The 12,372-nt window shown below is 52.9% G+C and overlaps 1 protein-coding gene across 1 annotated transcript; it reads right to left on the bottom strand.

Moving 5' to 3' along the window:
• Nucleotides 1-2,379: 2,379 nt before the first annotated feature.
• ARRDC5 (arrestin domain containing 5) lies at nt 2,380-9,028 on the bottom strand. Its single transcript, XM_049788308.1, has 3 exons — nt 8,776-9,028; nt 5,113-5,318; nt 2,380-2,934 (listed from the first exon to the last, which is right to left on the bottom strand). Exons 1-3 carry the CDS (start codon nt 9,026-9,028, stop codon nt 2,380-2,382), a joined length of 1,014 nt encoding a protein of 337 aa, XP_049644265.1.
• Between the last annotated feature and the right edge of the window lie 3,344 nt (nt 9,029-12,372).

The following is a 12,372-nucleotide window of genomic DNA, read 5'->3' as shown; positions in this document are numbered from 1 at the left end:
AGCGTAGAGCCAGGAGAAACCCCTGAGTAATGCCGGGTGTGACCCAAAAACCAAAGAAAAGGAAAAAGAAAGAAGGAAGGAAGGCAGGAAGGCAGGAAGGCAGGAAGAAAGGAAGGAAGGAAGGAAGGAAGGAAGGAAGGAAGGAAGGAAGGAAGGAAGGAAGGAAGGAAGGAAGGAAGGAAGGAAGGAAGGAAGGAAAAAATGAAAGAGAGAAGGAAGGAAAGGAAAGAAGAAAGGAATGAAAATAAAGGAAGAAAAGAAAAAGAAGAAAGGAAGGAAGGAAAGAAGAAATAAAAAAGAAAGAAAAAAGGAGGGAGGGAGAAAGGAAGGAGAAATCACTCCTTGTGGTGCTGGGGAAGAAAGGAAAGGAGGAGTAGATGGAGGAGGAGGAGAAAAGAGGAAGGAAGGAAAAGGAGAGAAAGAAGAACGTAGAAAGGAAGAAAGGAAGAATAAAAGGAAGAAAAGAGAAAGAAAGAAGGAAAGGAAGGAAGGAAGGAAGGAAGGAAGGAAGGAAGGAAAGAAGAGGAAGGAAGGAAGAATAAAAGGAAGAAAAGAGAAAAAAGGAAAGGAAAGGAAGGAAGGAAGGAAAGAAGAGGAAGGAAGGAAGGAAGGAAGAAGGAAGGAAGGAAGGAAGGAAGGAAGGAAGGAAGGAAGGAAGGAAGGAAGGAAGGAAGGAAGGAAGGAAAAATCACTCCTTGTGGTGCTAGGGGAACTCTAGGGGTTGTTGGGAATTGAATTTGACCACATGCAAAACCAACCCTGCTCACTTCTTTTTTGGGTGTTTTATTTGGGGGGGGGCTGTGTTTTGGCCATACCAGGCTGTACTTAGGGCTTACTCCTGGCTCTGTACTCATCAATCATTCCTGGTGATGCTTGGGGGAACCTAAGGGATGACGGGGTCAAACCTGATTCTGTTGTGTACAAGGCTAGTGCCTTCCCTGCTATCCTATAGCTCCGGCCCAGCCATAGTAGATCAAGAAAGAAAAGAAGATAGAAGGGAAGAAGGGAGGGAGGAAAGAAGGAAAGGAAAGAAAGGAAATAAATAGAAAGCAAGAAAGAGAGGGAAAGAAAGAAGAGGGAAGGAAAGAAAAAGCAAAGTAAAAAGGAAGAAAAGAAGGAAATAGGGAAATAGAGGAGGGAGGAAGGAGAGAGGGAAGGAAGGAAGAAAGGGTGGGAGGGATAGAGGGAGGAAAGGAAGGGAGGAGGGAGGGTCACCCTGGAAATGAAAGAGGAGGAATCCAGAGAAAAGAGGATGAATCTTGTGAAGGAATGTGGGAGGCAGAGGCAGGGAAGTGGGGAGCGGTTAGCCTAGCCCTGAAGCACCAATGATAGAGCAATTCAGGATGCAGATAGAGGAGACAGGAGGGTGTGTGTGGGTGGGGTGGGGTGACAGGAAAATTCCCCCTCTGTAAGGCGACCAACCAGGGATACCCTAACCCTGCAGGCCTGAGTGACCTCTAAGTCAAGGTTGCTTTGAGTCTCTGGGTGTGACCCATGTACAGGCTCCATCTTTGCCCCTCCAGGAAGTTGTTGGTCCCTGGGTCTAGGGGCCCCCTCCTTAAGTCCTCCAGCGATGCAGCTCAGAAATGTCCTTTCCTCCAAGAGCAAAGCCAAGAGGTTGTGAGATTTGGGAATTGTCAGCTGTGGAGCTGGCCAGGTTCCTTCTTGGCATGGACAATGGGCAGAGCGCTGGAGATCCCAAGCACTAGAAAGAATCACCCCCTCACATCCTAGTACCAACCCCCAGTTCAGTTGGTCAAAAGTCAACTTTGAATGGGTCTGGAGCGGTAGCACAGTGGGGAGGGTGTTTGCCTTGCACGTAACAGATTCAGGTTCAGTCCCTGGCATCCTTTATCGTCCTGTGAGCCTGCCCAGAGTGATTTTTGAGTGCAGAGCCAGGAGGAACCCCTGAGCACTGCTAGGCATGATTCCCACCCCCCACCCCCGCCCAATTCTCTAGCACATGAAGTCACAGTGACAGCACAGTGGGGAGAGAGTTTGCCTTGTACGAACTCAACCCAGGTTCAATTCCCAGCATCCCATAGGTTTCTCCAGGCCTTCCAAGAGTGATTTCTGAGCACAGATCCAGAAGGAATCCCTGAGCATTGCAGCGTGTGACCCTAAATTTTGGGGGCATTCATTTTTGGGAAGCAGAGGCACCCTTCAAATACCACCTGGGGTTAAAGAAGTAGACGGAGAGAATGACCAGGGGATCTTGGTTTCACGGGCTGAATGAAACCTGCTCCCCATTTCCAGCCAGCACCCCTTGTCTCCTACCCCACACCCACCATGTCACCAAGTCTTTCCGGGACAAAGTACAGGCTGCAGGACAGGAGGTGTGGGTAGGTTTCGATAAAAAGCTTTAACTCCCAGAGAAGTTTAGACACTGATTTCTGTCGAGTCGGCCTCCGGGGCCACAGGCCTGGCTGTGGGGCTCCAGTCCTGTCCAGGGGGGCTATCGGACCTCAGCGGGGGATGGGTGATGACCACCGGGACCTTGGCCTTCACGCTGGCCAGGGACCAGGGCAGGTGGACCGTGGTGACCAGCTCGTAGTGGGCGCTCAGCAGGTCTTCCTCGGAAACCCTGGCCTCCCCACTCAGGGGCAGCACCTGGGGCAGCTGGAAGGTGCAGACGATCCTGCTGCTGCTGTAGGGTGGGATGTGGGTGTTGCTGTCCTGCCGGGCCAGCTGGCTGCTGTCGGCTCTGGCACGCCGTTCCGTGTTGGGCGTGAAACCCTTGTACTGCACATGCACCAACAGCGCCCAGGCCACCGTGCGGATGCACCGGCCTGTCTGGTTGCCCACCTCGGTGGTGAAGACCATGAGGTCGCCGGGGCTGAAGATGTTGTGCTCCAGCTCCACGTGCAGGCTGATGGTCCCCTGGCTGCAGCAATTGTAGGACACCCTCTTCTCTGTCTCCACCGACACGGGCCTCTGCAACCAGGCAGGGTGCACGGCCATCAGGACCGCTTTTGATTTGGGGGGGGGGGACACACCCAGAGGCACTCGGGTTACTCCTGGCTCTACACTCAGAAATCACTCCTGTCAGACTCAGGGATCACATAGTATGTCAGGAATCAAACCTGGGTCTGTCCTGGGTCAGCTGAGTACAAGGCAAATGTTCTACCGCTGTGCTGTAGCTCTGGCCCTGCTCTCTCTCTTTTTTTAAAATTTGTTTTGGGGGGGGGCCAGAGAGATAGCATGGAGGTAAGGCATTTGCCTTTCATGCAGGAGGTCATCGGTTCGAATCCCGGCACCCCATATGGTCCCCTGTGCCTGCCAGGAGCAATTTCTGAGCCTGGAGCCAGGAATAACCCCTGAGCACTGCTGGGTGTGACCCAAAAACTACAAAAAAAAAATTTGTTTTGGGGGCCACACCTGAAAATGCTCAAGGGTACTCTTGGCTCTGATCACTCCTGGTGGTGCTCAGGAGATCTTATGGGATGCCGGGATCGAACCTGGGTTAGCTTCAGGCCAGGGAAGCGCCCTCCCTGCTGTGCTACCTTTCCTTCTTTTGTTTATTTTGTGTTTTGTTTTTGTTTGTTCGTTTTGGGGTCCTACCTGGCATTGCTCAGGGGTTCCTCCTGGCAGGTTCTGGGACCATATGGGATGCCGGGGATCGAACCCTGGTCGGCCAGGTGTAAAGGCAAACGCTCAACTTGCTGTGTCTATTGCTCTAGTTCTAGCCCGTTTCTTTGTTTTTGTTTTAGTGTCATACCTGGTGATGTTCAGGGCTTTTTCTCATGGTTCTGTAACTCGAGAATCACTCCCAGGGCCAGAGAGATAGCAAAGAGGGAAGGGAAGTTGCCTTGCACATGGTTGACCTGGAGTTAAATCCCCAGCATCCTATAGGGTCCCCTGAGCACTGTCAGGAGTGATCTTTGAATGCAGAGCTGGGAGAAACCCCTGAACACCAATGGGTGTGACCCTAAAACAAACAAAAATAATATGGGGCCAGGGTGATAGAGCAGCGGGTAGGGCATTTGCCTTCCATGAGGCAGACCTGGATTTGATCCCGGGGATACGATATGGACCCCAGAACCTGACAAGAATAATTTTCGAGCACAAAGCCAGGAATAATCCCCCAGCACTGCAGGGTATGGCCGAAAAACAAAAATAGGGACCAGAACAGAATAGGATTCTTGCTTTGCACGTGGCTGACCTTGGTTTTGGATACTCCGCATCCCACATGGCCCTTGAGTCGGCCAGGTGTAATTTCTGAATGCAGAACCAGGATTAACAGCTAAAGACGGCTGGGTGTGGCCCCCAACCCAAAAGAACTAATCAGGAATCACTCCTGGAAGTGGTCAGGAGATTGATAACAGTGCTAGGAATTGACACCGGGTCAGCTGCAGGGAAAGCAAAAAGCACCCTTCCCCCACCCCTAGATTAGTGCTCCGATCCCTGGATCTTTTTTTTTTTTTTAAATCAAAGATCTAAGGTGAAGGGTTGAGCACCATAACTCTCTCCTTTTGCTGATTTGTTTGCCTGCCTGAAGGAGGAGGAGGAGGAGGAAGAGGAAGGGAAAATACATAAATAAAATCAAGGATAGGCAAAACAGTTTAACAAATATTTGGAAACTTCGAGTTCCCGGATTTAGAGACACCCACATAGGCAGGTGAAAGCAACAAAGATCGGAAGTTTGAAGCTCTAGAAATTAACAAAGCGGGAAAATCCTGGCTGGGAGGGTCAGGGTCACCTACTGGTTAAGGCCAGAGTCTTAGCCAGCACCAGTTGGCACCCTGGTTTCATTACCAACTATGTCTGAGCCTGACCCAAACCAGTTATCACCCATTTACCCCTGAAAAATAAGGAAAATAGTGGTTGGATTTCCTTGGATTCATTTAGGGGGGGGGCATACTAGGCTGTGTTCAGGACTTATTCCTGGCTCTGTGCTCAAGGATCACTCCTGGGCATGCTCAGGAAACCCTATCAGGGAGCCTGGGATTGTATTAGGGTTGGTCCCCATGCAAGGCAAGTTCCTTCTAACCCCACAGAGGGGAACTTTTCCATTCCTACTTCTTTGCTTCCTCCTGCAAAGCAAAGGGGAACCTTTGAGGTAACCCCACCAGCGTCCCCCTCACCCCCTGCCTTTCCTCACACCCTAGTTACCTGCAGTGAGTTTTTTCTGTGGAGATCCGAAGTCCCTTGAACCATTAAGTACACTCTTTTCTTGCCCAGAATGGATTCTCGGCCCCAACAGGTGGCCTGGACGAAATAGAAGATGTGGCCGAATTTACTGGTGAAAGTGGAAGGAAGCCTGGCAGGTAAATTGAAACGAAACCCAAACTCGTGGCTGCCTGCGCTTAACCAGTTACCTGGAAGTGAAACACACCAGATATCATTAGAACTTTCTAGAATTTTCTATCCCCCCTCCACAAAAACCACACACACACACACACACACACACACACACACACACACACACACACACACGCCTGACTTTTGGATGGGCTGTTGGGGCAGAGAGGAGTTTGTTCTGGGTTCGATTGAGTTGATCTCTGTCTGGGCTTTTGGGGCACTGCTGGACCCATCAATGATGGACCTGGGAGTTGGGGGGACTTTAGCTTCATCCACTCACTAGCTCAATTCTGCTCTGAGGTGGACATGCCCTTGGGATTGTCACACTTTCATCCCACAAGAACAGCTGAAGATCTGGATTGGGTTCTGAGTGATCATCCAGCGGGGAAGGTGCTTGCCTTGCACACAGCTGACCCGGGTTCTAGCCCTGGAAATCCATAGGATCCTTGGAGTCCTTCCAGGAGTGATTCCTGAGTATAGAACCAGGAGTAACTGCTGAGCCCCACCAGATGTGGCACCAAAACCAAAAATAAAAATAGGGGCAGAACCAAAGCAGAATGGTAGGATGTTTGCTTTGCACGCGGCTGGCCCGAGACAGACCCAGGTTTGATCCTGGCATCCCATATGGTCCCCCGAGTCTGCCAGGAGCGATTTCTGAGCACAGGGCCAGGAGTAACCTGAGCACCTCTGGGTGTGGCCCAAAAACCAAATAGAAATAAAAATAATAAAATGCATGATGGGGGGGGGTGAATCCTCCCAGACACTCCAATCTAACTCATTCTTACTCTTCTGATGAGACTTCAGGACCACCTCTCTCTACACTGGCTCAGTGTTGGGGCGAATCCCCAGAAGAATTTAGGAGTTTCTCTTGGCTCTGTGGTCTGGAATTGCTGCTGCGTGTTCTGGAGTTGGCCCCATGTGTGGCAAATGCCTTAACCCCTGTATATCCCCCTGGCTCTCAATGGATGTTTTAATTATTAAAATTAAACCATTTCTTTTGTTTGTTTTGTTTTATTTTGGAGATGGTTCACAGATGGTTACTCCTGATTCTGTGCTCAGGGGAGCTTATGCAGTGGTGGAGGTTGAAATCCAGGTTTGTTTATGCTGGACAAGTGCCTTCCCCACTGTACTATCTTTCTGTTTTTTTTTTGTTTTGTTTTGTTTTGTTTTTTGGGTCACACCCAGAGGTGCTCAGGGATTACTCCTAGTTCTGTGCTCAGAAATCGCTCCTGGCAGGCTTGGGGAATCATATGAGATGCCAGGAATTCAACCCCGTTCTGCCCTGGGTTGGCCACTTGCAAGGCACACTCCCTACCACTGTTCTATCGCTCTGGGCCTGTACTATCTTTCTGGGCCTAAAATGAAATAAAACCTTTTTTTGGTTTTGTTTTTGGGTCACACCCGGCGGTGCTCAGGGGTCACTCCTGGCTGTCTGCTCAGAAATAGCTCCTGGCAGGCACAGGGGACCATATGGGACACCGGGATTTGAACCAACCAACTTAGGTCCTGGAATGGCTGCTTGTGAGGCAAATGCCGCTGTGCTATCTCTCCGGGCCCTGAAAAAAACCTTTTAATAATATCCAGAGACAATAGAGACAAGGGCAGGAGGATCAGTCCATGGTAGGGAGCTTGTCACCAAGAGCTGGGGAGGGCAGTGAGGGCAGAGAAGGGAGCACTGTGACAGTGAGAGCTGGAGATGATCACTCTGGAACAGAACTGGGTGCTGAAAGAAGATAAAGTGATATGCATGATAACCCCTTCTAAAATAATTTGCAAACCACAGTGTCTCAAAGGGAAAAAGGGGGAGGGGAGGTGGGAGAGAGAGAGAGAGAGAGAGAGAGAGAGAGAGAGAGAGAGAGAGAGAGAAAGAGAGAGAGAAGAAAAGTGTCTGCCCCAGAGGCAGGCAGGGAAGAAAAACTGGGAACATTGATGGTGGGATGAATATGTGCCCTGGTGAAGAGAGTTGGAGATAGTATGCTTGAAACCCAGTCATGAATAACTCTGTAAGTGAAAAGAAAAAAAAGAAAAAAAACACAACTGTATTATGAACAACCTTGTAAGCCATGGTATTTAAATAAAGTAGGTTTTAAAAATAAAAAAATGAAATCTCATTGGGCCCTTTAATTTTTATTTAAAAAAATTTTTTTTGGTTGTTGGGTTACACCCGGCAGCGCTCGCTCAGGGGTCACTTCTGGCTCTACACTCAGAAGTCACTCCTACCAGCCTCGGGGGACCATATGGGATGCCGGAATTCAGACCACCGTCCTTCTGCATGCAAAGCAAACGCTCTGCCTCCATGCTATCTCTCCGGCTCCTGGGCCCTTTAATTTTAATAATGAGCTGTGTATAACACCCGTATGTAGGCCTTTTGGATGGAACGTCTTTCTCCTCAAAAGTTCGGCTTCCCTCAGAACATCATAAACTGGGGCCACTGATTCCTTCCAGTTAACCAGTCTCTGGGATTCCAGCCATGTCCTGTTTCCCTTTTTCCTCTCTGTCTCTTCCTCTGTCTCTGTGTGCATGCCTGTGTCTATCTGTCTCTTTTTGCCACACACACACACACACACACACACACACACACACACACACACACACACACACGACTTATTCCTGATGGGCTTGGGAACCCATATGGGATACTGGGGATCAAACCTGGATAGGCTGTGTGCAAAGCAAATGCCCTCCTCACAGTACTCTCTTTTGTTCTGTTTCTGCTTTTCTGGGACTGGATTCATTCCTCTGCCTTTCCTCCTCCGACTTTTTTTGTTTGTTTGTTTGTTTGTTTTGGTTTTTGAATCACCTGGTGGTACTCAGGGGTTACTCCTGGCTCTGTGCTCAGAAATTGCTCCTGGCTAGGGGGACCATATGGGATGCCGGGATTGGAAACACTGTCCGTCCTGGGTCAGTTACGTGCAAGGCAAATGCCCTACTGTTGTGCTATCTCTCCAGCCCCTCTCCTCCAACTTTTGTCCCTGAGTCCCAGAGGGAGCTGAAATCAGGAAGCAACAAAGGCAGGGTCTGACCTCAGGTATTTGTCAAAGGGACACACCCTCAGACCTGCCCATGGTCTGGGCAGCAGTGCATGTCCTGTTATTTTTGTGTGTCTAAGGGTCAATGTTCGGGCCCCTTCTCCAGGAAACTTCTCTGTCCAGAGTCTGAACTCCTGGGGGGGTGGGGCAATGGAGAGTGGTATTTCAGGAGGGGATTTGGGGGACTCTGAAGGAAGAGGAAGGAATCTCTCCTGACTCAAATCCTGCAGACAGATGGAGTTTGGATTCTTTTTTTTAGGGGATCCACACCCAGTGACACTCGGGTTACTCCTGGCTATGTGCTCAGAAATCCCTCCTGGCTTGGGTGACCAGATGGGATGCTGGGGGATGGAACCAAGGTCCGTCCTAGGTTAGTGTGTGCAAGACCAGGCAAATGCCCTACCGCTTGCACCACCTCTCCGGCCCCTGGAGTTTGGATTCTTACCCTCCACTGGGAATGTCTTGGTCTTATGCACATAGTCCACTTTGTTGTTGCAAAGCACATCTTTGCTATAATCCAGGGCCTCCCCTGTCTCCTCACTCCACTCCACGTAGCCCCTGCCCACCAGCTCCACCTTGACTATGGGGTCCACCAAGGTGCTGTTCAGGGTGAGAACCACCTGCCCCTTGATGGAGGAGCCGGCCAGGTAGACGGCATCCTTGGGCAGAGTTATTTGGATGGACTTCACCACAGACATGGGGGGCTGGGAGGCTGTACACACATGTTCCAGCCATTGAGTCTCCTGGACCACATTTGGATCACCTAACTGTGACATCAGTCAGCTGGGGTTCCGGGAACAGGGTTCTCAAGGGGTGGGGGTGTCACCGACTAAAATCTTGAACAAGTTCTGGAATCATGAACATTTACCTGGTCTTTTTGATTGTGGAGGGGCCCACACTGGCGGCACTCAGGCACACCTGGCTCTGTACACAGAAATCGCTCCTTGCAGGCTCAGGGGACCATATGGGATGTTGAGAATCAAACCGGGGTCTGTCCTGGGTCAACAGCATGCAAGGCAAACACCTTACTGCTGTGCTATCTCTCCAGCCCAGGTCTCTTTATTTTATATTTTTTGAGATGGGACCACACAGCCATGCACAGAGTTTAGTTCTGTGCTCTGTGCTCAGGAAACACTCCTGATTGATTGGGGTCTCAGTGCAACCCGATGGGATGTTGGGGATCGAACCTGTGGCCATCACGGCTAGATGGAAGACAAGTGTGTAGGGCTGTTGCTGATCCCAGGTGCCACCCATTCAGCAACACTCCCTCTGTTTCTCTAACTCAGCCGGGCTCCTTCCCTTTCTGTGCACACCTGGGACCTGGCTGCCACCACGTGATGAAGGCCTTGCAATTCCAGAAATGTCCCCAGTGATGTGACGTCAAGGCTCTGTGTCCCAGAGCACAGGACAAAGTTGAAAATAAACCAAGCGGTCTTTCTTCAGGACTAGCATCTGACTCGGTTTCCTCCCCAGAACCAGCACTGGAACTGGAAAGGAGCTGGTTTTACTTATCTGGGTTCTGCTTAAGAATCTGTCCATGGCCTTTCTCAGCTTCCAGAAGCTTCCTAACATTTCTGTTGTTATATTTGGGTCACACCTGGCCATGCTCAGGGATTACTCAGAAATGATTTCTGGTGGTGCTTGGGGGACCACGGGGATGCCAGGGATTGAACCTGGGTTGGTTGCGTGCAAAGCAAGCGCCCTCCTCACTGTGCTATCTCTTCAACCCTTTCAAGATCTGTAATCCCACCTGCCAAAGTCCCTCTGGGTCCAGAGGACAAGGGAACCTTTATCCAGATTCAGGATGAAATGAGAACATTGCATAGTTATATATGTGTGTATATATATACACGTATGCATGCCTGATCGTGTCTCCCACGGTGGAAACCCAAGCAGAAATGTCAAGAACCAACCAACGCTTTGCACCAAGCCAGAGAAAAGTTGTCAAAACAGGAATCAGAGAGGCCTGAGTGATCTAATCCAGCCTGCCTGGCAAGCAGCCGACTGATGTTCAAACTCCGGCATCCCAATCCGGTTGCCCAAGCACCGCCGGACTCATTCAGGGTTGGGAGGACTCCCCAGAGTATCATCAGGGGGCCCCCCAAAACCCATCACCACCAAAACAGAAACCGGATGAACCCCTTGTTTTTCTGCAACAAGAGTGCCTGCCTTCCCCGGGCACCCGGGTTCCTCTGGAAAGATCCAAGACTTCCTGGGGGGTGGGTGGCCGTGGTGAGGTTTAGAGACACCCCCCTGGGTCTGCATCGCCCCACCCCCTCCTCCCCTTAGCCGTGTGCCCCAGGAACACAGGTGGTCATCCGGGACCTCCTCCCCCAGCTCCTAAATCTTTTCCGGCCTCCAGCTTGCCCCTCCGGCCTGCATCCACCTGGCCTGGGCCGCTCAAATGTCATCCGGCCACTGAAATCAAATAGTCTTTCCCTGCCGCCTACATCTACGTGCCCAGCCAAGCTGCCACTGCAGTTGCTTTGCCGCCTCCTTTCTGCACCGTTAGGCATTTTCACTCATTCCATCCACACCTCTCGCCCCAGGCCTGGATGCACCGTGGTTCCTAAGACCCATCAGTGGGGTGGATCCCACCCACTTTTTGGGTCCGTACCCTCACTCCCAGATCCACTCCCGAGCGCCCAGTCAGGTCCAGGCGCCTTGGAGATGCCCGAAGGGGTCATGGTGTGCCCGGCATGGCTGGCCACGTGTAGGGGGCAGGGCTGGCTCTGGCCTGGACAAAGAGGGAAGAGGCGGAGGCGAGGTGGCGGGTGGGGACATGCGGCTAACAAGCCTGTGGTGGGGTAGGTTGGCTTGAGGAACTGAAGGGGGGACCCTGGGGAGATAAAGTAGTGGGGGGGCATGTCCTCTGAGTCTGTCATTTGGACATACCTAGATTTCGGCCCTTCCTCCCTGTCCTACAGGCCAGTGGGCCAGTGAGTGTCCAGGGAGCCGTATGCATGGACATGGGCTTAAGAAGGCATAAGGTGTCGGGCCTTGCAGGGGTGTCTGTGTGCCTGGGGGGGGGTGCAAGGCATGGCAGGGGTGGGAGGGTAACCCCCAGAGTTGCCGCCAACCAGCCAGCCAGCTAGCAGGCCCTGTTGCACGCTGGGCGCGCCCACAGAATGAGCCGGGCTGGGTTGGGCGGGGCGTTGGCCTGTTGGCTGACTGGGTCGAAGTGGGGTGGGGTGGACAGAGGCGGGGGTGCCCCCTCGCCCCCCCTTTTTCGCTTCCCGCCACTGGTGCGGCCAATCACGGAGCACGCGCCTCCCACGGGCCCCAGCAAGTCCCTAACGCCGAGTTTTCGCGGGAAAAAAAAATCAGAGCAGCTGGCAAGGCGCGGGGGGACGGGGCTGGCCGGCCGGCTGTCTGTTGGGGCGCTCGGGTGCACGCACGTCGGAGCGAGATTGGGTGTCCCGGGCCAGGGCCAGCAGGGGTGCAAGCAGGCGGGCGAGTGCGAGTGTGAGTGTGAGGAGCATCTATCTGCACAGCCGGGAAGGTGAGCAGCGGCCCAGCCTGGGTGGGTGCAGGGGAGGGGGTGAACGGGGTGCATTGGGGTGCACGGGTGGAATGAAGGGGCTCCCTTTGCAAAACTTTCCTGAGTGGGTGGGTGGTGCACGCGTGGCCTGGGCCTGCACGCGGCCCGAGCTAGGCCTGGGAATGTGCGGATCCCGGAGCAAGCAGCGAGCCAGCCTTGGAAGCCGGGCCTGGGCCTCTCGCGTGGGGGTCGGGGGGCCAGGCCGGTGGGGGAGGGGGAGGGGAGGGCCGGGCGGGGGGGGGGGAGAGAAGGATGTCAGGCTCTGCGCCTGCGCACGGGGAGCCTCCGCGATTCAATTGTCGCGCCTGGTCCGGGTTTCGCGCGCCCTTCGCGCCCGCAGCCAATGGGGAGAGAGCGGGGCGGGCCTAGGGCGCGCGACTGGCCAATCAGCGCCGAGACCGGGCGGGGGCGTGGCTTGGCGCGGAGCGGGCGGCGGGGCCTCCCTGGCCCGGCCCGGCGGTGGGGGTGGGCGTGGGCTTCCCGGCGTGGCCCGACCGGGTA

This window comes from Suncus etruscus, chromosome 15, assembly GCF_024139225.1.
Source record: "Suncus etruscus isolate mSunEtr1 chromosome 15, mSunEtr1.pri.cur, whole genome shotgun sequence".
Lineage (NCBI taxonomy): Eukaryota > Metazoa > Chordata > Mammalia > Eulipotyphla > Soricidae > Suncus > Suncus etruscus.
This window is presented reverse-complemented; position numbering and strand designations above follow the sequence as displayed.

What these genes read in the sequence shown, in the direction of transcription:
- ARRDC5 (XM_049788308.1), bottom strand. Translation starts at nt 9,028, where the DNA reads ATGTCTGTGGTGAAGTCCATCCAAATAACTCTGCCCAAGGATGCCGTC. An exon ending in CAAGACATTCCCAGTGGAGG is followed by an intron (nt 5,319 to 8,775) that starts GTAAGAATCCAA and finishes TTTCACTTCCAG; the next exon opens with GTAACTGGTTAAGCGCAGGC. An exon ending in ACAGAAAAAACTCACTGCAG is followed by an intron (nt 2,935 to 5,112) that starts GTAACTAGGGTG and finishes GCCTGGTTGCAG; the next exon opens with AGGCCCGTGTCGGTGGAGAC.